General features: G+C 33.6%; 1 protein-coding gene across 2 annotated transcripts in view; it reads left to right on the top strand.

Moving 5' to 3' along the window:
• The window catches only part of FSTL5 (follistatin like 5), a 600,815-nt gene that overhangs the window by 131,525 nt on the left and 442,946 nt on the right, over window positions 1-26,344 (top strand). For both annotated transcript variants that reach the window (XM_021717056.1, XM_021717055.1), the window contains exon 2: window positions 11,086-11,282. In XM_021717056.1, coding sequence (XP_021572731.1) covers window positions 11,086-11,282 — 197 coding nt within the window. The remainder of the gene's footprint in view (window positions 1-11,085; window positions 11,283-26,344) is intronic.

The raw sequence follows: 26,344 nt of genomic DNA, 5'->3' as shown, positions 1-26,344 counted from the left end.
GATTGATAAATGGGTACAATGTTACAGTTGGATAAAAGGGAATGAGCTCTGGTGTTCTATTGCAAAGAAATTGGCTACTGTTAACAATAATTACAAAATACTTAGATGAGAGAATTTTGAATGTTTATGCCACAAATAATGACAGGTGTTTAAGGTGACGGGTATGCTAATTATCCTGATTTGATCATTATACACTGTACATATGTATTGAAACATCATGCTGTACTCCATAAATATGTACAACTATTAAGTCTCAACTAAAACAAAATAAAACTTAAAACAAAGGCTCTGTAATTCATTTTCATCTGACAACATACCTTAAAAGAGCAACTACTTAAGTAATACTCTTCTGTTTATTCATAAGGTGCAAAAATAAATTTTACATCTCTTTATTGACTTTAGAAAGTTCACACATTTTAATGAATTTTTTCTTAAGTAAATGCATTCATAATTTATATACTTTTGCATTGTAGGAAAATTGACAGAAGAAAAGTCAAATAAGTGAAAAGGTTTTCCATGGTAAAAGTCATTTTGAATTTATCTTTAGCAATGCAACTGATAGACATTTTCTGAACATAAGTCAATGCCATATCAAAAGAATATTTCTCTACATGCACTGTTATTACTATTATTAAAGTAAACACAGATTTTGTTCTATGTGCACTCACACAGAAACACATCTTTGAATTTGGTGAAAATCAAAATGTCAGCTGGATTTCACAGAAAACTTTTGCATTTCTAAGAAAAACAATACATATGTATAGTGTATAATGATATATTTTTTCTCTTATTTTTCTATCTAGTTTGCAGTAGTTATATGATGTCTTGCCCTTATCAAGAAACAGACTTTAGTACATAAAGTTATGTGTGATTAAACCATTTTCATGTGTTCTCCCACCAAACTAATCAGTGTTTTAGCAGCCTCTTGTTAAGAAGTGTGTGGCATATTACACGTTATAAATGAGCATGACCATCATTTGACCATAATAACCTTTACTTCATACTTTACAAATGCTCTTTGTCATCAACTCATTTACAATCATGGCTTCATATGCTGTGCATTCAGCAAACACTCACAAGTCCAATTCATCAAAACTTTCCTGGCCTCTGAACTATAGAGCTTCCAAACTAGCAAATTATATTTCCTGTTCTCTCTAGGATATTCCACAATTATTTCAAACTCATCTATTTTTTTTTTTTTTTTTTTTTTTTTGAGTTGGAGTCTCACTCTGTCGCCCAGACTGGAGTGCAGTGGCCGCTCCCGGCCACCGCAGCCTTGACCTGCTGGGCTCCGGCTATCCTTCCGCCTCAGCCTTCCGAGTAGCCGGAATAACAGGCATGCGCTACCACGCCTGGCTGATTTTTTGATTTATTGTAGAGATGAGGTCTCGCTACCCAGGTGGGTCTCGAACCCGCGGGTTCAGGCAATCCACTCACCTCAGCATCTCAAAGGCGCGGGATTACAGGCTGAGCCACCGAGTTCGGCTCAAACTCATCTCATTTAACAATGAATTTATCGTTTTCTTTAAATTTATCTGCGGTCTCATAAAAACAGTTTCTACTGATGGCATTACAATCATTTAAAGCAGAAAACTCCTAGCGAGTATCAATTATTCCATCTACTACTATTCACCTCTCACATACAGTTTGTTCTTTGCCTTTTCTTGTTTCTTGTTATGGGTCAAGGTCATGATCAACTAATGTTAAAACATAATGCATACTCATAAGAGAGTGTGAACTTAAACATATGTTTGTTATTTATCTTGTGTGAGAATGTGTGAATTAAAAGAAAATGTCAGATAGTGTCATATTTCTATGATAATGTGTAATACTGAGAAATTAAAGTTACCATTTATAGTCTTTCAGAAAAAAAAATGGACTTGGGCAGATAGGTTGTATATAACCAAATGTTCTTAATACATAAAAGTATATATATAATTGATGTTTGAAATTTCAGAAGAAGATAGAGGTTACATTATTTGGAAATATTGCAAAGAATCTCATACATTAGAGAATGACAGATAGTTGTTTAGCTGAAGAAGTCTTCCTTGATCTAATACTGCTTTAACTATTTAGCAACTAGAACCAGAACTCAGTTGAGAGCACTGAGTAATCTCCTTCTCTGCAGGGACACAAACTGGCAGAATCACTTGTATCCGATTGGTTTGGGGGAAGACAGCAGAGAAGTAATGCTAGCAACCAGGTTATGACCAGTCAAAATATGAAGTCTCACAGGACTCTTCTAAGACAATGTCCCCTGAAGGTCACTTCTGCTTTAAAAGAAGTAATCACATATAGCAGCTAGTTGTGACTACCACAGGAATATGGCTTTTTGCAAATTACATCTATTTGAATTACTTATTTATAAAATATCATCAAATTGAGATAAAAAGATCTAATAAGTCAACTTTGCCCACTTCCATACAAGAGATTCCTTCTCAGGTTCAACAAACTATACATTGTTGTATATTATATTAACAAGCCTCAAGTCTGAGCCTGTGTAAATGCAAGTAACTTAAAATAAAAAATAACGCTATGAATGTTGCTGTTATGTTTATTATTATATGTCTTTTATATTTAAAGTTACATAGAATAAATTAGTTTTATATTAGAAATGATTTTTCTTGATGTTAAATTTGATAGGATAAAGATATGACCAGAAGCAAGTGCATATTCATAACTGTATATCATTTGTGTTTGTTTGATTAAAAAAAATCAATAAGCGAGGAATAAAAAGGTAGAAACCAGATGAAATTCCATTTTTCACTACTACTTTTGTACTTTTCTTGTGATAAATGAGAAAAAAAGTGGCTGAGAAAAGAGGAGGCAAAACTTATGTGAGCACCTAAGATATTTATTGACCAGAAAAATGTATATTACTACGCTCATAACCAGGAACTTTTAACACCGAATTGACCAAAATGTCCAGGGCTCCTGAATAAAATTCATGAAGAACTGAACCTGAATGTCAATCCCCTACTATATGTAAAGTCAGCATTAAAATTCATGCTTGCCGGGCTCAGTGGCTCAGCCCGTAATCCCGCGCCTTTGGGAGGCTGAGGTGAGTGGATTGCCTGAGCCTGCGGGTTCGAGACCCGCCTGGGCAGCGAGACCTCATCTCTACAATAAATCAAAAAATCAGCCGGGTGTGGTAGCGCATGCATAATTCCGGCTCCTCGGAAGGCTGAGCTGGAAGGATCGCCGGAGCCCCGCAGGTCGAGGCTGCGGTGGCCTGAAGCGGCCACTGCACTCCAGTCTGGGCGACAGAGTGAGACTCCAACTCAAAAAAAAAAAAAAAAAAAAAATTCATGCTTAAGGAAGAGCACTACATTCCTGTAATGGAAACATTGTGGATTTGGTGCAAGGCACTATGCCTAATAGCTGCTTGATACACATTCCTCATGTAGATGCATTACAGGTTTCTTTATGACTGTGGTTTATCAATCTTACCTTGTAATATTGTCACCATTTGATTTATAACTTTTGAAGCTATACTGTTAGGTGTATAAAAAGCCAGGATATTTAGGCAGTGTTGATGAGTCATTCTTTGTATTATTGTGTTGTTGCCCTAATAATTATTAGAGAAATTAAAAATCTTATCAATGAAAAGACCTTTTTGTCCCAATATAGAAGACAGAGAAAATATGATTTATTATTGAGTATCCATATCAGATTACATGGATGCAGGTAGTATTCATGAGACTAAATTTTAGACAGAATTTTACACAAGTTTATGAACTAATATAAAAGAAAGAAAAAAATACAACTTTTTCTTCTCTCAGACAAATGGATGCATCTTATGAGTTCTGTATTCCTCATAAGGAACTCCTGAGTTAATTTTTGAGTTATGTGTTTACCCTTCTAAGGCCAGAAATTCATCAACCCTTTTGTAATGTCAAATGAGATTATTATTGTGTTTTCAAGGATATGAAAGAGTGCATTTACTTTTTAGAGTCATTATAAAAATGAAATGAATTAACATTTGTAAACTAACTAGAACAATGCCAATATATTGTAAAATATTTATGATTTCATAGATGCTGGTAGCATAACTTCTATAGCATCAATACAAACAATAGCATTTTCCTTGACAGTCACATATTTGAATGATGTGATAAATAATTGGAGAAGATTATCTAGTGTTCAAGAGCACTACGAGACCTGTTCTTGACAGAATCAATTGTCCTCTTTTGACTATATTTTATGCAGCGATAGATTTACTTTTCATAATTTTTTAATGATTTGGGTCAAATTCTTTAAAAAAGGTCTTTCACATGTTTTTATTCTCCAAATTAATAAGTTCAAGAAAATGTAAACAAAAAAAGAAAATGTAAATCAAAATTAGCAACCTCTTAAAGCACAAGTTGCTACAATCAAAACTAAAAGATCTATATAGCATAATATATAAGACAAAAAGCACTCACATTTAACAGTAGTTGTAGAATTGTGAGACAGCGAAAGACCTTGCATGTTCTGTTCAAATTGTTTATAGATAGGTTATCAGAGAAAAATAAACAAACAATGACTAGAAAAAAAAACTTAACTTACAAACTGCTTGACAGTATTACCTTTCATATGTTCTATAGGAGGCATGCCTTGTCATATGAATCATATTACATTCTTCTGATATTTACTCTAAGGATAATAATTTTAAAGACTACTATATTCACTAAACATTAAAATAATGAATTTGACCAGTTATGGCAGCTAATATATGAAGTGGTACTTGCTTAGAGTAAAATGAATTTACATTTCTCATTCAGGTTCCTAAACCTCCTAGATTATCAATTTCACCATTGTATTCTGCTGTGTGTGTGTTTTCTACCAGCCTTCTCGACATCTTTACTCCATGATACATTTTGGTGTTTTTGAGGATGACAGGAGGGGATGGAGATAGGAAGTAACAGCTAAGCCGTGTACTTGATTCGTGTGTTACATTTAACATATAGTTGGAGCCGTCAAAAAATATTTTAATTAATGCTCCCTCGTGGTTAAGAAAGTAAAGTGACCTGGATACTTGAACACCTTTATTGAAATTCTAACATATAATCCCATTTACCAAACTAGAAAATCAAACGCTTTTTTACTATTGCTTGTATAGATTTAGATGTGAAGACTGCTGCCAATGATAATGTGGCATATAATTGACAACTTATATCCTAAGTAGCAAAGTGTTTGAAGAATTGATTTTTAACTTATAACTAAAGTTTTATTTTTTTTTATTTCCAGTAAGATTATTCCTAAAATCAATGGGAAAGGATGTCAGTCAAATTAATTGCTCATTCACTCATTTTATTTAACTATTCAATAATGCTTGGGGCGATATTTAAGCCAATTCAAATTGTGTATGTGTGTAGAAAGTAAGGAAGGGTACAGAAACCAGTGTGTCTTGTAAAATATAATCATTTATGAACTATAAAAAAATCATCTCTAAAATAACAATGAGATACCACACAATTAGAATGCTACAAATCTAGAACACCAACAACACCAAATCCTGGCGAGCATGTGGAACTAGAGGATCTCTCAATCATTGCTGATGGAAATTCAAAATGGCAAAGTCACCTTGAAAGACAGTTTGGTCGATGTTTTTGTAACAATTTTTTCCACAAAATGAAACATATTCTTACTATATGACCCAGCAGTCATACTTCTTGGTATTTACCAAAAGAGTGAAAAACTTATGTCCATACACAAAAACTTCACATAGATGTTTATAGCAGCTTTAGCCACAATTGCTCATCTTGGAAGTAACCAAACTGTTCTTCAACAAGTGATTGGATAGACAGTGGTACAGCCATTCAGTAGAAAATGATGCAGCACTAAAAAAGAAATTGGATATGAAGCAATAAAAAGACAAATTAGAAACATAAATGCACATTGCTGAATGGAATAAACCTGTCTAAAAAATCCACATATGGTGTGATTCCAACTATATGACTTTCTAGTGCAGGCCAACCTATGTTGACAGTAAAAAGAACAGCAGTGGCCAAGGGTTATGGAAGAAGGAGGGTTGAATAGATGAGCACAGGTGCTTTTGTAGTGCAGTGGAAATGTTCTGTATGATACTGTACAAGTAGATACAAGTCATTATACAATTGTCAAAACCCATAGAATGTACAACACCAAGAATTCTAATATACCTAATGAAACTTAACGTCAGCTATGGATTTTGGATAATATCGGGACATCAAAATTGTTTTCATGCTTTGTAACGCTGATGTGGGATATGACGAGGGTAGGCTTAGGGTTTGTAGGGGAAGAGGGTGTATAAGAACCCTGTAACTTCTGCTCAATTTTTAGTAAGCCTAAAACACTCTAAAAAAATCTTTTTAAATTTTTCCCTGAGTATATAATAAAGTCTTGGCTATTTGAAGGTGCTGTGTTGTAAAGTGTATGTGCGTTTGTACTAGTGAATCTCCAGAAGTAGACTACTACCTGAAATATAGTAAACTTGTATGAACTACATGTATAGCTGTAGCACACTTAAATAAAGTTAATGTAACTCATGTAACACAATATATGTCCTTATCTTTTTTAACATTTGGATAGATATTATAGTTAAAGGCTTTTAAAAAATTCTCTTTATGCTGTTTTTAAGGAAGATAATGTTATCTGTTTATGCACAGTTTAGTAACTTACAATTAGTATAAATGTGGTAGATTTCTATGTAGAATTTGCTCCATATACGCATATTAAATCAGTCAACTAGAGTTTCATCATGTTTCTTATGCTACAAATGTAAAATATACATCTAAGATATTTAAAAGTGTTCTATTAGCAATTACTGAATAGCTTTAAGAAAAAAAATTCCTACATACATTATAGTATATGAATAGAATTGACACTACGACTAAATTTTTATTCTTTGGATTTCTAAGATTTTAACTTCTATTCGAATCAAGTTAATCAAATTTTAACAATTGGTACTTTGTACCAGAGAATGGGAGGGAAGGATAAAAGTATAATTTCAAAGAGATGAGAATAAAATGTCACCTTTGAAAAACATATTATACTAAGCATCATTGATATAATCTATGGTTTTTAACACTGATTATGTACTCAGAACTGATGGTAGCACTATCAAGAGGGAAGGTATAATCATCATCAGTTGTGTAGAGAGCTGAAGTGGCACTGCTTGTTCAGGTGAGGTCAAGGGGGTATTAGTGATTCTGCCTCCGCCTAAACACCACAGGCCAGTTGGATTGTCACTGCCATTAAAATGACTCTGAGTCAGAAATCAGTACAGACCCAGTGTCATTGCATCCATGGGATAGAAGATCAGATATAGATACCAATGAATACAGATTGTATCTTTTTCACCAATACGTTCTCAGCGTCTAGAAGAGGAAAAGCATAGGAAATTCCCTACTGGTCTCCCAGAGCATGAAATTAGTCAAGGAAAACATTCCTTTCTCTTAGCTATGCCAATGCCACACACTGTCAATTAGTTTTGAGAAAAAATATTCTACCAAAGTAACCAAATATAGAACAAAAACATCTCACCTTCCTGCTTGATGCTGTTCTTGGATGAGTGTGGAGAGCATAATTTCTAAATACAATAATACATAATTTCTATTCTTCTTTATTAACCATACTAGTCCTTTTTTTCTTTTCTATTGGTGATTATTAAAAGGACAGTAAATATTCAGTATTTCCAAATCCTCACTTGGAATTTACTTCTTAATCACTGTAATATGAAACTTGCTCCATTAATTCACAAAGTTTTTCTTTAATGTCACCAATTACCTCCAATTGAAGGAATCCAATGGGCATGCTTTATTAATTTTATTTTACTCTGAAACATTTGACATTCATCATATTCTCTTGAGAAGTTATTTTTCCTTAGGTTTTCTGTTAGTGCTTTCTCAGAATTGATCTGTTACCTTTCAGATATTCCGTTTTCTCTCTCTCTCTCTTTGTGAATTCTTTTTCCATCTATAATATATGCAATGATATTGTCTTGGGCTTATTATATTTATTATATTTGTCTCTCACTTCACAAATAATCCTTGGACAAATTTACTAAATCCATACAAAACTTGGTTTTAACTATTAAACGCCATGAGCAACTCAATTCTGAACATGACAGAAAAAAATTTAAGGAATAAAAGAGAGATATGACTTGTGTGCAAAAATCATTCTGCCCTTTACACCTCTGTAATCTTGAACAAGTTATTTAATCTCTTTATGCCTTAGTTTCTCATCTGTAAAATGGTGGAAATCATGTTGATTTTATAAAACATAATATGTATAAAATAACATGTGTAAAGTTTCTGGCACATATGGAGACAGTGTGATGTGTGACTTACTATTAATAACAGATATTCCAATTTATTATGAAAATATAGGACAGAGATTTTTACTAAATTAATAAATTGTACAGAGATTTATGTAATTGTATAATTATCTTTTGTTAATCTCCATAGAATATACATACCTCTACTGTAATTCTTTTATTTTTTGGATTGCCAGGAACCACTTTGATGCTAGGACTTAAGAGAAAATTTATGGCAAGTTAGGAATGGAAATATGATTAGATCCAAATTCCCCCAGCTTTCCCCAACTTTAAATATTAGTTAACATGGTTTTAGTTTTTAAATTCTGCTTCCCATTTGTCTCTCACCCACATTTTGATTCCCTATTGCCTGTGGTCCAAAGCCAACCTTGCACCCCCTTGCCTTCAATAGGGTCATGTACAGAAATCCAAATCAGGACTATCGGAACCGTTTACAATCCTTTTCTCATGCTTTTGTCACACATTCTCTCCTTCTTGATGCACACACATGCACCCAGATGAGCACCAGCACACAGTTTAAAGATTCCTTTTGTGCTGCTTTTCCAGACCAAAATTGCTAGCAATGGCTCCAGATTTGATTACTTCTCTCTTTTGTCAGTGAATTCCTTGCTATCATGAAAATATATTCTTCTTATTATTCTCTATTGAGAACAGAATAAAGCAAAATTGACTTAATCTGCAGCACGAAGTTTATATTTTGTTGTGAAAAAGAACATTTTGACAGGATTGCTAAAAAACTAAAATTGCTAAACAAGACTCGTCATTTTATTATCTTTGAAAAGTATAGTCTATCATTCTCTAGAAGAGATTGTTTTCTATTTTGTCTTGAAAAACAACAAGACTTCAAACATTGTTTTTCAACTCTATGCTTCTCACATACATTTTTAAATATCTTTAGAAATCTTCTCTTAAAATTGTAGATACTGTCAAAGCCTAATTGTTAAAACTGATCATAAAATTTGAGTATTTTTCTTAAAATGTGGTGTAAAACACTCTCAACCAATATAATATCGCTTAATTTGAAAATTATATCATGTGCTGCATTTTTGTACAATATATTTTATATTACATTTGCTATCAACAACATATATATATTTTCAATAAGCTATGCTTAAAGACATCATTGTAGGACCATTGTAAGTGATATCATTTGTAAAATAATTATGTGGAGGCATTAGAACAATTATAGTTATTTCTGAGAAAAAATAGTCAATAAATTAGTTTTATTGACATGATATTCCATGTTGTGCTGGTTATTACTTGGGAGACACTGAAAATCTGTAATGTAGTTTTACTACAATATACTTATAATTTAAGCCATGGAGATAAGATTTGCAATGTTAAAATCTTAATATACAAATGCAACTATATATCACGTTATACATCAAGTATCCTAAATGAACAGATAAATGAATATTAGAACAATAAGAGAAGACTTTTGAAAGAACATTAATATGAGTTTAATATCTTTAGAATACTCAGAATTAAGAAAATCCATTTTTTGTTGTTGTTCTTTGAGTAACCTTCATACTGTACTACATAGTGGCTGTAACTAATATACATCCCTAACAAAATACATAAGCAATCTCACTGTTGGGTGTATGTCCAAAAGAAAAGAAGACAATATATCAAAGAGACATCTGCACGCCTATGTTTATTTCAACACTATTCACAATAATCATGGTATGAAATCAATCTAAATATTTATCAATTAATGAATGAAAAAAGATAAACGTGACACATATACACAGTGAAATATTATTTAGCCATAAAAAGAATGTAATCCTGTCACTTGCAACAACATAGATAAAGCTGGAGGACATTATGTTAAATAAAATAAGCCAGGCGTGAAAAGACAAATATCACATTTTCTCACTCATATCTGGGAGATAAAAAAAATTGAACTCAGAGAGACAGAGAATTGAATGTTTATTACCAGAGTATGGACAGGGTAGTGGGGTGGGAGGGAATAAAGAAAGGTTGACTAATAAATGCAAGATACAGTTAGATAAAATGTTCAGTAGAACAACAGGCTAACTTTAGTTAACAATAATTTATTGTATATTTCAAGATATAAAAGTGTGTGTTTGGAATGTTTCTAACACAAAGATGCAATACATTCTTGAGGTGATGGATATCCCAACAACTTTGTTTTGAATATTACATGCACCTATATATATACAATTAGTATGAATCAATAAGCATTAATTCAAGAATAATATAATAAATTTTTAAATATATGTACATATTTGGAAATATATACATAAAAAATTCATCAAAACAAATTCAAATGTCTAAAACATATTTCACATTATAAATGTGGTATAGTCTTTTGGAGCCAGGTATGTATAAGTTTAAGTGCAAAATCCGTTACAATCTAACCCTTCGCCTTGGGCAACTCATTTCACCTCCCTGCATTTCTGCACCCGTAAGACTATCAATATAGAGATTAATAGTGAGTATTAAAACTAAGATAATAAATTTCAACACTGGAGCTAATCGGAGCTATCATATTTTTCTATGTCCCTCAAAGCATCAATGCCTTCCTCATAGAGAAATCACATGACAAAAATACTGCTATTGGATCTGATAGAAATAAAAGTTTTCTGTATTACTATGAAAACCCATTACTGTTTTCTTGCACAAGATGTAAGTTATACAAAACGAGAAAAGTAGAAGTCATGTGCAAAGCATGTTATTCATAGAATATCTGCTTCTAGACATTAATAAAATAAATTATTTTTTAATGATGTTGCTCTGAAAATAACTCAGTTTTTTTGTTACAGGAGATAACTGCAAGACCACTGAATACAGCAAGATGAAAAACATCCTTTTAGATTTACAAAATCAAAAATATATTATGCAAGAAAATGAAAACCCTAGTGCTGATGACGTATCTAGGAAGAAGCTGTTGGTGGATCAAATGTTTAAATATTTTGATGCAGACAGTAATGGACTTGTAGATATTAATGAGCTAACTCAGGTATGATTATTAACTAAATTTAACAAACTTATTGAAATGTAGATACACAATATATTTACATTTGTGTGAATTTAGTCTATAGGAGCAAAGCATATATTTAATTCATGTTATTAAAAAGTATGGGCATAGAATACATTTAAAAGCAAATTTGACTATGCTATTTCCAATATTAATTTTCAGTAACATTTTTGTGGGTTTTGCAGCTTAGAAGGAGATATCTACTTTTAATAGATTTTGATGCCTTAAATGTCTAAAGGAATGACATGTTTTCTATTTTATATATTCCAGACCCTATGTAATGTTCAGTTTTCTATCAGTCAATAAAAGGTGGTTCATCCAAATTTCAGTAACATTACTGAATAATTATTAAGCACCTTTACAACAAAATGTGTATGAATGATTTAAGATAGTTTGAATCACTGACATATTCCAATAGTTTTTTTCAATAGTCAAGGATCAATTTTGTCATATTCAATTTGGCTTTTAATAACAAGTAAACATTTTATTAATGATAATATTTTTTTTAAAAGCGGTTCTTTCTTATGAGCCAATTTTAGAAAAACAAATATTTGTATGTGTCACTAAGACATACAGTCTAGTTTAAAGGAAACTAGTACTCATATTGAATAATCTGAACTAGTTGTGACTACTAGTGGAAGTATAAAATAAAAGACACAAGGCTTCTTCAGAAATATGCAGATTTTAGAAGAAAAGTCAAATGAGGTTGAAAGATTATAGTGATGGCATGGATGGATTTTGGTGACTTCTTGATGATTCCTATAACAGATCCTGAGGTTGAGTTTGCTCCTACCCTTAACAGTGACTATAAACTTGAAGCAAAAACAAAAAACAAACCAACGATTTTTCTAACATCATGTTATTCATTTTTTTTGTGGTTAACTTTATGATTTATTTTAAAAATCTGACATTTTAGACTTTGCTCTTACTAAGCAAGTATTTCTAAGCTTTGGAACAGTGTGATTTAAAGACTTTGTGTCAAACTCACCTTGTGAAAAAATTGATTATAATTATTGTCATCAAAATTAATTAAAATTTATATCATTTTTATTATCCTCTCTAATTCAGTCTACATTTATTGAGTAGTTACTAAATACCAACATTGAGATTTAAGCAACTAATCTGGAATTAGAATAAAATTAGAAGGTAATTTAATCAAGATATCTGTGTTGTCATATACCTCATGAGTTATTTTTCAAAAATAAAATTTGAAATTTATATTTCATACTAATAGAAATGACTGGTTAATTAAGTTAAAATAAATTTATCATTAAGTTATGCTATCTTGATATATGTATGCCTGACATATTGAAATATATTGTATTTGGGGTAATTTTAAAAAATATTTAATATTTAAAATTTTTACGAACTGTGTGTGTGTGTGTGTGTGTGTGTGTTTAAAGGACTTTATTAAGTATGGATGTGTTCCAAGACAATTATTTACTTTTTTAATTTTAAAATTTTATTTCTGGGAAAAAACACATCATAGAATTTATCATCTTAACCATTTTTAAATGTATATTTTGGTAGTGTTAAGTACATTCACATTGTTGTACAACCAAATTTCAGAAATTTTTTAAATTGCAAAATTTTTTGTTTGTTTTATTTTTTAATTTTATTTTAAAGATGTGTGGTACAATTCAGGGTTAGGAATACAAATGTTCATTATGCAGGTACTCTTGTTGATGAGGTGTGCCCCTCCCATACCTGGCAGTTTCCCTTAACTGCCAATCCCATCCCCCATCCCCTGGCAGCTTCTCACTACTGCCAATCTTTCTTATAGTATTTAGATAATTCTTCAAGGTCTGCTTCTGAGTGAAAACATATGGTACTCTTCTCTTTGTTTCTGTGATAGATCACTGAGTATGATAGACTCTAAATCCATCCAAGTTGCTGCAAAGTCCATATGTTTGTCCTTATTTATGGCTGCATAATATTCCATTGGGTATATGTACCACATTTTTTCTATCCATTGCAGCATCGATGAGCAGCATGGTTGGCTCCCTGTCTTTGCTATTGTGAATAGAGTTGCAGCAAACATGCATGTGCAGGTGTCTTTTTTGTAGAATGATTTGAATTCCTCAGGGTATATTACCAATAGGAGGGTTGCTGGATCATATGGAAGGTCAATTTCTAGTTCTTTCAGAAATCACCACACTGTCTTCCAAAGAGGTTGCACTAGTTGACTCTTTATCCATTAAACAACTCCCCATTTCCTCCCATATCCGGGCAATCACCGCTCTACTTTCTGTCTCTATAAATTTGATTACTGTAGGCACTTCATACATATAATTATACATAATTTTTCTTGTTGTGATTGGCTTATTTCACCTAACATAATGTCCTTCAGGTTCATTTATTTTGTAGCATGTGTCCCAATTTTCCCTTTTCTTTAAGGGGTGAATAATCTTCCACTGTATGCATATACCACATTTTGTTTACCCATTCTTCTGTCAATAGATATGTGGGCAACACAATCATATTTTAAAATTTAGTTACTATTTTACAGATTTATAATGTGCTTAATTCTTTTTATACACTGACATGAAACAGAAGTTTCATTTAGCTAATAAAAAAACCCCAGCAAAACCTACCTAGAATTAGCCTTACTAAAAAGAAAACTTTAAATTAACTTTACTGTTTAGAATCTGTGCCTAATGATTATTTGGACTCAAGAAGTTCTTCTCTATTGAATTACAGATATAAATAAATACTCAGATATTAAACATATCTGTAATGTAGAATCTATATACTGTATATCTCCTATGCATTATGTAAATTAGATATATGAAAATGAAGTGTGGACAAATAGAAGTAATTAGTCATTTACTAAAATGAATTATCACAAAATTTAATTTAAGCTTGCCTTAATATGTTCAAATTTTACTTATTTTTAATAAAAATCAGTTTTGTACAGACTGTTTCAGAAATATATCTGAAACATATTTCCCCACAAGGGGTATCAAGTGAGGTACAACACCCACCACAGGGTGGGAAAGAGAATTTGATTTGTCAGGAAGCCCAGGAAAAGGTTGAAGAACTGCCTTCACCAGTTGGATTTCCAGGTGGAGCTTCTTCATAGGGTTCTCCTCTCTGGAGTCACAGAATTCTGTTGGGGACCCCAATCCAAGCCAAGAAAGAGGCAGGGAAAATAAGATTTAGAACAAACACCACTTAAGAAGGCTTACTGCCACTGCTCTCACTGCAGGGTCTTTATGTTTGCTTTTTTAAAAAAAATTAATTTGGCTTATGAATAAGAAACATTTATTTCTCACAATTCAGAAGACTGTAAAGTCCATAGTTAATAAGGCACCAGCAGATTTGTGTCCAGGGAGAGCCTGTACCTCATAGAGGGTGTCTTCCTGTGCCCTCACTTGTAGAAGGGGCAAGCAAGCTCCCTTGGGCCTCTTTTTTATTCCAATAGCTCTACATCAGTGGTCCTAAACCTTTTTGACATCAGGGGCCAGTTTCAAGAAAGACAATTTTTCCATGAACCGGAGTAGGGAGATAGTTTGGGGATGATTCAATTGCATAGTATTGATTGTGCACTTCATTACTATTATTATTACATAGTGATATATAATGAAACAATTATACAATTCATGATTTAAAAAACGAAGCGCAGACAAGAGTAGTAAATAAAATAATGGGCTGCCACATGTGGACTAAAATAAGTGTTGAATTCTGACTTAAAGTCTGTCACCAGATGAAGTTATACAACTGAAGTACATCAACTCACTACTCACTGATGGGGTCTTGATATGAGTCTGCAAGCAATTGATTTCTTATGGACTCTGTGCAGTCAAACCTCACTGCTAATGTTAATCTATTTTCAGTCACTCCTCAGCACTAGCATCACCCCCTCAGATCCACCTTAGATCATCAGGCATTTGATTCTCAAAAGAGCATGCAACCTAGATCTTTCACATGCACAGTACACAGTAGGGTCTGCACTATTATGAGAATCTAATGCTATCACCTGTCGATGGCCTGGGGATTGGGGATCCCTGCTTTAGAAGATACAATTTGTTTTTGGTTACAGTAATACATTGTGAAGAAGTCTGGAATTTGTGAGTACCCACATCCCCACTTGTGTGCATTGTACCCCATAGGTGATTTTTCATCTCTCCCCCCTACTCACCTTCCCCTTTCTGAGTCTCCAATGTCCATGATGACATTCTCCATGCCTTTACAGATTTTAGTTTAGTTCCCACTTGTAAGTGAGAACATGAAGTGTTTGGTTTTCTGTTCCTGTGTTACTTCACTTAGGATGATGGTTTACAATTCCATCCAATTTGCTGCAAAATACATTATTTCACTATTTGTTAAGGATCAATATTATTCCACAGTGTGTATAATATACACGATATTTTAATTATCCACTGATCAGGTTGATTCCACTTCTTTGCATTTGTGAACTGTGCTATGAAAAACACACGAGCACGGGTATCTTTTCTGTATTAAAGCCTCTGTTTCCTGGGGTAGATACAAGTGGTAGGATTGCTGGATCAAAGGATAGATTTACTTTTAGTTCTTTGAGAATCTCTATACCTTTTCCAAAGAGGTTATATTAATTTACACACCCACCAACAATGTATAAACATTCACTTTTCAATACATCCGTGTCAACATCTATTGTTTTTGATTTTTTTACATTTTTATGAGCGTTTTTATTTTTATTAACATATTAGCACCACTGTAGCCATTGGTTAGATATGAAATAGAATCAGACTAAATCTAGTTATTATTACTGAATACAGAGTATACAGCACTCTACTTTTACATATTTCAAGTTTCTGGTATGTTCAAATTTGTATCCATGTCCTAGATCTGTCATCAACTGTGGCAGGACATACCACAAACTGTGGCTATAACAACAGAAATTTTTTCTCCCACTTCTGAAAGCTAAAAGTCCAGAATCAAAGTTGGTAATAGAATCTTGTGTCCTCTGAAACCTCTGTGGGAAATTCTTCCTTGCCTCTTTCATCTTCTGGTAGCCACAGGCATCCCTTGGCTTCTACAACAACCACTACATCTGCAATCTCTGCTTTACAATAGTCATGTGGTGTTCTCCCTATTTGATTGTTTTCACATAATCTTTCATCTTTTGTGAGGACACCAGTTATGTTGGTGATCCATGATGATAATGTGGATAGATTTTTCTGACTTCTAAACAATCTCTATAACATGTCTTGAGATGAATTTTGCTACTACCTATAGCAATAAATATAAATTTGGAAAAAAATAGACAAGATATTTTTATAATATCACCCTACTCCAGTATGACCTCATCATAAGTTATCTAATTTTATTGGAAATTTTTCTATTTCCAAACAAGGTCAAATTTTGAGGTCCTGAGGGTTAGGACTTTAAAGTATCTTTGAAGGACACAATTCAACAATTCGTTTCATCTTCTATAAAGTTTGGTTTTATTTCCTCAGCTACCTTTAATGTGAAATTTATGACTGAAAACTGTCCTTTCAAATCCTCTGAAAATTATGATTTTGTGAGAGCATATGTCTTCAGAATCCCATTTATATTTTAGCCAAACAAGAGGTCATGAAAGTAATAAGCTGGGAAGGTTATGTTTTCTGACTTCCTTCTGCATATACTCCATTTACCTGCAGAAGGACATCGTGGTTACTTCCAAGTTTTGACCATTATAAATAAAGATGCTATAAATATTTGTATACAGATTTTTGTGTAGACATCCGTTTTCTTTTCTTTTCTTTTTTTTTTTTTTTTTGAGTCGGAGTCTCACTCTGTCGCCCAGACTGGAGTGCAGTGGCAGCTCCAGGCCACCGCAGCCTCAACCTGCTGGGCTCCCGCAATCCTTCCGCCTCATCCTTCCAAGTAGCCGGAATTACAGGCATGCGCTACCACGCCTGACTAATTTTTTGATTTATTGTAGAGACAAATTCTCAGCCCAGGCGGGTCTGGAACCCACAGGCTCAGGCAATCCACTCACCTCAGCCTCCCAAAGGCGCGGGATTACAGGCTGAGCCACCGAAGACATACGTTTTCAATTACCTGGGGAAAATACCTAACACCACAATTGCTGCATCATATGCTAAGAGTATCTTTAGTTTAGTGAAAAACAGCCAAACTGTCTTCCAAAGTGGCCGTGTCATTTGGCATTTCCACTAGCAATGAATAAGAGTTCCTGTTGCTTCACGTCCTTGTCAGGATTTGGTGTTGTCTGTGTTTTAGACTGTTATTCTAATATGTACGTAATGTTATCTCATTGCTAGTGCTCTTAGTGTTCTGGATTTGGGCCATTCTAATAGGTTGTAGTGGTATCTCATTGCTGTTTTGATTTGCATTTCCCTTATGACACATAAAATGGAACATCTTTTAATATGAGTACTTGCCATCTGTATACTTCTTTAGTGAGGTATCTTTCAGGTCTTTGGCCTAGTTTTTAATTGGGTTGTATGTTTTCTTATTATTGATTTTTAAGAAATCTTCATATATTTTAAGTATAGTCCTTTGTCAGATATCTTTTGCAAATATTTCCTCCCAATCTGTGGCTTGTTTTCTCCTTCTTTTGATACTTTCTTTTCTGAAATAATTTTTTTTTTTAATTTCAAAAAAGCACGGCTTATCAATTATTTATCTTATAGGTTATGTCATCAGTGGTGTATCTAAAAAGTTATTTTCATACTCGTGATTTTTTTCTTTGTTTTGTTTTATGAGATTTATAGTTCTCCATTTTGCAGTTAGGTCTATGAGCCATTTAACTTATTATTGTGTGTGTGAAGGATTCAAGGTCTGTGCCTAGATTTATTTTTACAAGTATATATATAGAGTTGTTTCAGAACTATTTGTTGAAAGAACCATCTTTGCTTCATTGCATTGTTTCATGTCTTTGTCAAAGATCAGTTGACTATATTCATGTTGAGTCTAGAGTCAGGCTTTCTATTCCATTCTCTTGTTGTATTCTTCACTGATACCACTAATACCACATTTTGTTGGTTATTGTAGTTTGCAGTAAGCCTTGAAGTTGGGTAGTGTTAGTTCTCCAACTTTGTTCTCCTTCAATATTGTGTCAGCAATTCTGGGTGTTTTTCTCCTACATATTGACTTTTGAATCAGTTTGCTATTATCTGCAAAATTACCAGTGGGGTTTAGACTGGGAACGCATTGAGTCTGTACATCAAGTTAGGAAGAACTGGCATCTTGACAATATCGAGCCTACCTATCTATGAACATGGAATATTTTTTGAGTTATTTATGTTTGTTTATTTTTAAACTTTCACTTATGTATTTACTTTAATGTAAGTAAATTAAAATCAAATTTTAAAATGTTATAGGTACATAGTAGTTGCATATATTTATGGGATACATGTGATATTTTGATGCAGGCTTATAATTTGCAATGATAGCTGGACTCGGTAGCTCAACCTGTAATCCCGCACTTTGGGAGGCTGATGTGAGTGGATTGCCTGAGCCTGTGGGTTTAAGACCCACATGGGCAACTTGGCGAGACCTCATCTCTACAATAAATCAAAAATTAGCCGGGCATGGTAGCGTGCGCCTGTAGTTCCAGCTATTTGGAAGGCTGAGGTGGAAGGATCACTGGAGCCCAGCAGGTTGAGGCTGTGGTGGCCGGGAGTGGCCACCACACTCCAGTCTGGGTGACAGAGTGAGACTCCAACTCAAAGTAATAATAATAATAATAATTTGTAATGACCAAATCAGAGTAATTAGGGTACTTATTACTTCAAAAATTATTTTTTTTCTGTTAGCAACACTTCAATTCCCCTTTTTAGTTATTTTAGAGTATACAATAAAGTATTGTTAACTATACTCACACAATTGTACTACCAAATACTAGATCTTATTCTTCCTAACTTACTATATTGCTGTGCCCATTAACCATGCTCAGTTTATCCTCCATCTCTATTAGACTTCCTAGCCTCTGGTAGCCATCATTCTACTCTCTATCTTGATAATTTTTTTTTTCTTTTTCTCTCACATATGAATGAGAACATGCAAATTTTGTCTTATTTTACTTAGCATTTGTTCTTTTAGAATTACATTTATCAATGTTTTTTGGTTTTTGCTCCTATAGATTTTATACAAATCTGGTTATATTTATACCTATTTCATTTTAGGAGATGATAATGTAAATGATATTGTGATATCAATTTCAAATTCCACTTGTTCATTGCTGGTATATAAGAAAGCAACTGACTTTTGTATATTAACCTTGTATCCAACAAACTTTCTGTAATCACTTACTAGTTCCAGGAAGATTTTTCTCAATTATTTTATATGTTCTACATAGACATTCATGTCATCTCTGAACAAAGACAGTTTTATTCTTTCCTTCTTAATTACTTTTACCTTTTTTCTAGTCTTATCACATTATTTAGAAGTTTAGTAAATATTGACAAGGTGTGGTAAAAGGAGATATACTTTTCCTATTCCTGATTCTTGTGGGAAATTTGCAAGTTTCTCACTATTAATCAAGATGCTATTTGTAGTTTTGTAGTTATATATATTATTTATCAAGGTGAGGAAATCCCCCTCTTTCCCTAGTTTATGGTCACATACTCTTCTGTTATTCACGTGATTTTTTTTCTTTAGGCTGTTGATATGATAGATTACTCTAATTGATTTTTGAATGCTGAATCAGCCATGCAACCCAAGAAAAACCCCATTTGTTCATGTTGTAAAATTATTTTTATGCATTGTTGGATTTGATTTGCTAATATATTTGAGGATGTTTCACATCTATGTTTATGAGGGATATTGATCCATAGTTTTCTTTTCTTGTAATAAGTTTGTCTGATGTGGGGATTAGTGGAAAAATCCGGCCTCCTAGAATGAGTTAGGAAGGAGTTCCCCTGCTTCTATTTTTTGAAAGACATTACAGAGTATTGAACATTTTGTTTCTTTAATGTTTGAGCGAATTCACCAGTGGTCTCATGTGGGTCTGATGCTTTCATTTGGAAGATATTAGTGGTTCAACTTATTGAGGAGATATAAGCTTATTCAGATTGTCTTTCTTCTTGTATGAGTTTTGGAAAATTGTATCTTCTAAGTAATTGGTACATTCCATCAAAGTTATCAAATTTGTGGTATAGAATTATTCACAGTCTTTGTTTATTTCCCTTTTTAATTTCCATAGCATCTTTAGGACTATTCATTCTTCATGCATCCCATACCATACAAGTCACTTTCTCCTTTAGCATTATATAGTGAAAATGTCAGTATTTCATCCATTAGTAATGAACTATAGAAAAAAGTAGGCTTTAACAAGTACCTTGTAAAATATAAAATTTTGGATTATTTATAGCACAAATATTGATTTGATTTGTATATTTTTGGATTATAGGTTCTTTTTAGGAACCTAAATATCTACTATTATAATACACATATAATTTTATTCATAAATTGGAAACATATATCATAATTTATTATAAAATTTAAAATAACTTAAATGATATTAAAAATAAAACATATCTTAATGATATTAGATAATAATTTATAAGCCATTATTAGCCAAAAATATAATATATATCTCTAAGATACTGCCAGTCACACAAAAAAATTAAAGAATGCAATTTTGCCTGTGTTTTATAAACGTAGTATGCAAGCTGGTTGCACACATCTCATTCTTCTTCTACATAATGAAGATATTTTCTGAAGTTTTTCTTGCAGATTTTCAAGTAAATTAGAACCCAGAGACCTGTCTCACTGAGAGAAAAAAGACAAAATAGAAAGAAGTAGATAGAGTATGCTCTTTAATATTGCAGTTAACAAGTTGTCATAGCAAGAAAATGTTTGCTAAAATGTACTAAGCAGCTATGGAAATGGATCTCATTCAGTCCACCTCTTCACAATTCCAGCTTAACAAATGTGTGTACCTTTGCATTTAGTCTTTCAGTCTGACACCTGTTTTTGAATGTAGACAATATCCAACAATAAAATGCAAATATATTACAAAGTAAAGTGTTAAACGTTTAAAAGAACACTTTCATGAGGTTGATAAAATTGATGTTAGGACACTTGGTAGAATAGGTCTTTGATAATTGAAAATCTGGAAGGATTAAAACAGATAATAGCTGAATATCAGCAAAGATTAAGAAAACGACAAGGATTGAAATTGCATATGCATTTTAAAAGACCAAATGAGACCATTTCAAATACAAAAAAGTATGTGACCCTGAATTTATGAAATCCTAGGATTTTTTAAAAATTATCTTCTTTATATAATAGTAGATCCTGGGTTCAAAATACATATCTACTACTTACTAATTGTAACCTTTGTCAAGTTACTTAAACTCTCTGTGTTTCAGATTCTCTTCCAGTGAACTAACAATAATAATACCTAGTATGTAAATTTGATGTGCTACTTTTAGGATGCAGGATATGTAAGCTTTTAAAACATGACTACCTCATAGAAACCATGATATAATTGTCAGGTATATTTATACTTTCACATCTAACTATCATGAAAATGAAGTAGATAATACGAAAGAGGCCACATATTCATGAGTTAATGGGAGAGTGAATAATATTTACATCATACTCATACTTTGCATTTTGCGAGGTTTAGAGTTGAAGGGTTCTGAGAAAAATCAAATATAATTATCAGTCATTATAATACAGACATATATATGCACATACTTAAACATGTAAAGAGTTTTTTTTTTTTTAAATTGTGAAGTTGTGGGGTACAGTTAAGGGTTAGGTATACAATTACTTTTCATTCAGACACCCTGTTGATATCGGGTGTTTCCCCATTCCCAGACAGATATTTGCTACTGTTAATCCCATCTCCCTCCCCCCACCATAGTTTCCCAGTACGGTCAGTCATTTTCGTATAGTATTGCATTGGATGTTTAAGGTCCATTATATGAGTGAGAACATGTGATATTAGGATCTTTGTTTCTGTGAGAGGTCACTCAGTATTATAGACTCTAGTTCCATCCAGGTTGCTGCGAAATTCATGATTTTGTTCTTTTTTATGGCTGCGTAGTATTCCATCGTGTATATGTACCACCTTTTTTAAATCCATTCCTCTTTTGACGGGCAGCATGGCTGTTTCCAGGTTCTTGCTACTGTGAACAATGCTGCGATAAACATGCGTGTGCAGGTATCTTTTTTATAGAGTGATTTGTGTTCTTCAGGATATATTCCCAGTAGGGGGATTGCGGGGTCATATGGGAGGTTGGTATTTACAGCTTTTAAGAATCGCCACACTGCTTTCCACAGAGGTTGCACTAGTTTACACTCCCACCAACAGTGTAGAAGTGTTCCCTTTTCACCACACCCTCTCCAGCAGCTGTTATTTTTTGAGTTGTTGATAATTGCCATTCTGACTGGGGTTAGGTGGTATCTCAGTGTAGTTTTGATTTGCATCTCCCTGATGATTAGTGAGGTTGAACATTTCTTCATGTGTTTGTTGGCTGCTTGGATGTCTTCCTTTGTGAAGTGTCTATTCATATCTTTTGCCCATTTTAAATTGGGGTTGTTTGTTTTTTTCTTTTCAGCACATTTGAGTTCCTTGTAGATCCAGGATGTTAAGCCTTTGTCGGACCTGGAGTTGGCAAATACTTTTTCCCAGTCTGTAGGCTGTCTCCCTGCTCTCTTGATGGTTTCTTTGGCTTTGCAGAAGCTTGTCAGTTTAACAAGGTCCCACTTGTCTATTTTCTCTCTTATAAGCTGTGGGTTTTGGGTTTTGTTCAGGAATTGGATGCCAGTTCCGATTTCCATGAGGGTTTTTCCTTCATTTTCTAAGGTTCTTATGGTTTGAGGATTTACATTTAGGTCTCTGATCCATTTGGAATTAACTTTTGTGCATGGGGATAGATAGGGGTCCTGTTTCAATCTTCTGCATGTGGTCAGTCAGTTTTCCCAGCACCATTTACTGAATAGGTTCTCCTCTCCCCAGTGGTAGGTGGTGGAGGTTTTGTCAAAGATGAGTTGGTTGAGAAATTGAGGTTTTGCTTCTGGAATTTCAATTCTATTCCATTGATCTATATGCCTGTTCCTATACCAGTACCAAGCTGTTTTGATGATTGTAGCTTTATAGTAAAGTTTGAAGTCTAGTAGTGTGATACCACCTGCTTTTTTTTTTTTTGCTGAGGATTGTTCTGGCTATTCTTGGACGTTTGTGTTTCCATATGAATTCCTGCATTGTTTTTTCTAGGTCTGAGAAGAATGTTGCTGGTAATTTGATGGGTATTGCATTGAATTTGTAGATTGCCTTAGGTAAGATGGACATCTTCACAATGTTGATTCTTCCGATCCATGAGCATGGGATATTTTTCCACTTGTTTGTGTCAACTTTGATTTCTTTGAGCAGTGTTTTGTAGTTTTCCTTGTAAAGGTCTTTCACGTCTCTGGTTAGGAAGATGCCAAGGTATTTCATATTTTTGTGGCTATTGTGAATGGAATTGTGTTTTTTATTTGGGCTTCTGTTTGTTTATTATTGGTGTAGATAAATGCGATTGTCTTTTATTGTACATTTATTTTGTATCCTGAGACTTTGCCAAAGGTCTTTATCAGTGTAAGGAGGTTTTTGACAGATTCTCTTGGGTTTTCAAGGTATACAATCATGTCGTCTGCAAAGAGAGATAACTTGACTTCCTCTTTTCCTATTTTGATACCCCTGATTGCCTTCTCTTCTCTGATTGCTCGAGCCAGGACTTCCAATACTATGTTGAACAGGAGGGGTGAGAGTGGGCATCCTTGTCTTGTTCCAGTTTTCAGGGGAAATGGTTCTAATTTTTGTCTATTTAGGAGTATGCTCACTGTGGGTTTCTCGTAGATGGCTTTTACTATTTTGAGGTATGTTCCCCATATGCCTAGATGTTCAAGGGTTTTTATCAAGAAGGGGTGCTGGATTTTATCAAAAGCTTTTTCTGCATCTAATGATATAATCATGTGGTTTTTGTTTTGACATCTGTTGATGTATTTAATAACATTTATGGTTTTACAAATGTTGAACCAGCCTTGCATCCCAGGAATGAAGCCTACTTGGTCATGATTTTTGAGATGTATTGCTGAATTCGATTTGCTAGGATCTTGTTGAGAATTTTAGCATCTATGTTCATCAAAGATATTGGCCTGTAGTTCTCTTTCTTTGCTGGATCTTTACCTGGCTTGGGTATCAATGTGATGTTGGCTTCGTAAAATGATTTGGGGAGCGTTCCATCTTTTTCAATCTCCTGGAATACCTTCAGTAGGATTGGTATCAGCTCCTCCTTAAATGTCTTGTAGAATTCTGCTGGAAAGCCATCTGGTCCAGGGCTTTATTTTTGTAGGAAGTTTTCTTATTACATAGTCTATTTCCTTGATTGTTATTGGTTTATTTAGGGTCTCAATTTCTTCTTGTTCCAACTTAGGTGGGTTGTGTGATGTCAGAAAGTCCTCCATTTCCTTAAGGTTTTCAAGTTTGTTTCCATACAAGTGTACGTAGTAGTCTCTAATGATCTTTTGTATTTCTTCAGGGTCAGATGTGACTTCATCTTTTGTGTTTCTGATTATGCTTATTTGTTTATTTTCTCGTTTTTTCTTGGTCAGTCTAGCTAGGGGACCATCGATCTTGTTTATTCTTTCGAAGAACCAACTTTTTGTTTCATTGATTTTTTTCTATTATCTTTTTGTCTTCTATGTCCTGGATTTGGGCTTTTATCTTGGTGATCTGGATTCTTCTGCTGAAATTAGGGTTTTTGTGGTCTTGCTTTTCCAGCTTCTTTAGGTGGCTTGTTAGGTTGTTAATTTCTGTTCCTTCCTTTCTTCATGTGTGCTTGTAGGGATATAAATTCCCCTCTTATTACAGCTTTTAAGACAGCCCAGAGATTTTGGTAAGATGTTTCTTCATTTTCATTTGTTTCCAGGTATCTTTTGATCTCTGTTTTGATGTCATCATTGACCCAGGAGTTATTTAGCATCATGCTGTTTAGTGTCCATGTCTTTGTGGGTTTGGGGGGGACTTTGTTGGTGTCAATGTTTATTTTTATTCCACTGTGGTCTGAGAAGGTGCATGGTAGAATTTCAGTCCTTTTAAATTTGATTATACTTGATTTGTGTCCAATTATGTGGTTGATCTTAGAATATGTTCCATGTGGTGATGAGTAGAATGTGTATTCTGTGGTCTTTGGATGGAGTGTTCTATAGGTATCAATTAAGTCCATTTGGCCCAGAGTCTCCGGATCTCCTTGCTGATTTTTTGTCCTGATGATTTGTCTAAGGTTGTGAGTGGTGTATTAAAGTCCCCAGTTACTATGGTGCTAGAGTCAATGTCTTTCTTTAGTTTTCCTAGAAGTTGCTTTATGAATGTTGGCGCACCTATGTTGGGTGCATATATGTTTAGGATAGATATTTCTTGTTGATGGAGTGAACTTTTTATCATTATGTAGTGGCCCTCTGTATCTTTTTTAATTTTTGATAGCTTAAATGGTATTTTGTCTGAAATTAGGATCGCGACTCCTCCTATCTTTTGTGTTCCATTCGCCTGAAAATTTGTTTCCCATCCTCTTACTTTGAGTCTGTGTATGTCCTTTCTAGTGAGATGGGTCTCTTGAAGGCAGTATATTGTTGCCTGGTGATATTTTATCCATTTTGTCATTCTATGTCTTTTCAGTGGTGCGTTTAGTCCATTCACATTCAGACTAATTATTGAAATGTGAGAGTTCTCCCTATCATGGAGTTCTTATTGAGTTATTGTTCTTCCACTTGGTTTTTTCTTTTTTCTTTTTCTTTTTTTTTTTTTTGTCTTTCTTTTGCTTTTGGGGTTGGTTCGTGTATATTTTATTCTTTTCCCTGTACTCTTGTGAAGAATGTTGTTCTTTTTTCCTTTTCTTCTGTGTTTAGTACTTTCTTAAGTGTTTCATGTAGAGATGGTTTGGTGGCAGCATAAGTTCTTAGGGATTGGATATCTGGGAAAGATTTTAATTCTCCCTCACTGATGAAGCTTAGCTTGGCTGGGTAGGTTATTCTTGGTTGAAATTGTTTATCCTTTAGGACTTTGAAGATAGGGCTCCAAGCTCTCCTAGCCTGCAGGGTTTCTGCAGATAAATCTGCTG

The sequence above is a fragment of the Carlito syrichta genome, unplaced genomic scaffold (assembly GCF_000164805.1).
Source record: "Carlito syrichta isolate Samal-C Ts95f unplaced genomic scaffold, Tarsius_syrichta-2.0.1 Scaffold309202, whole genome shotgun sequence".
NCBI classification, from domain to species: Eukaryota; Metazoa; Chordata; class Mammalia; order Primates; family Tarsiidae; genus Carlito; species Carlito syrichta.
Note: the sequence above shows the minus strand (reverse complement) of the source record. Positions and strands in the feature narration are given on the sequence as shown.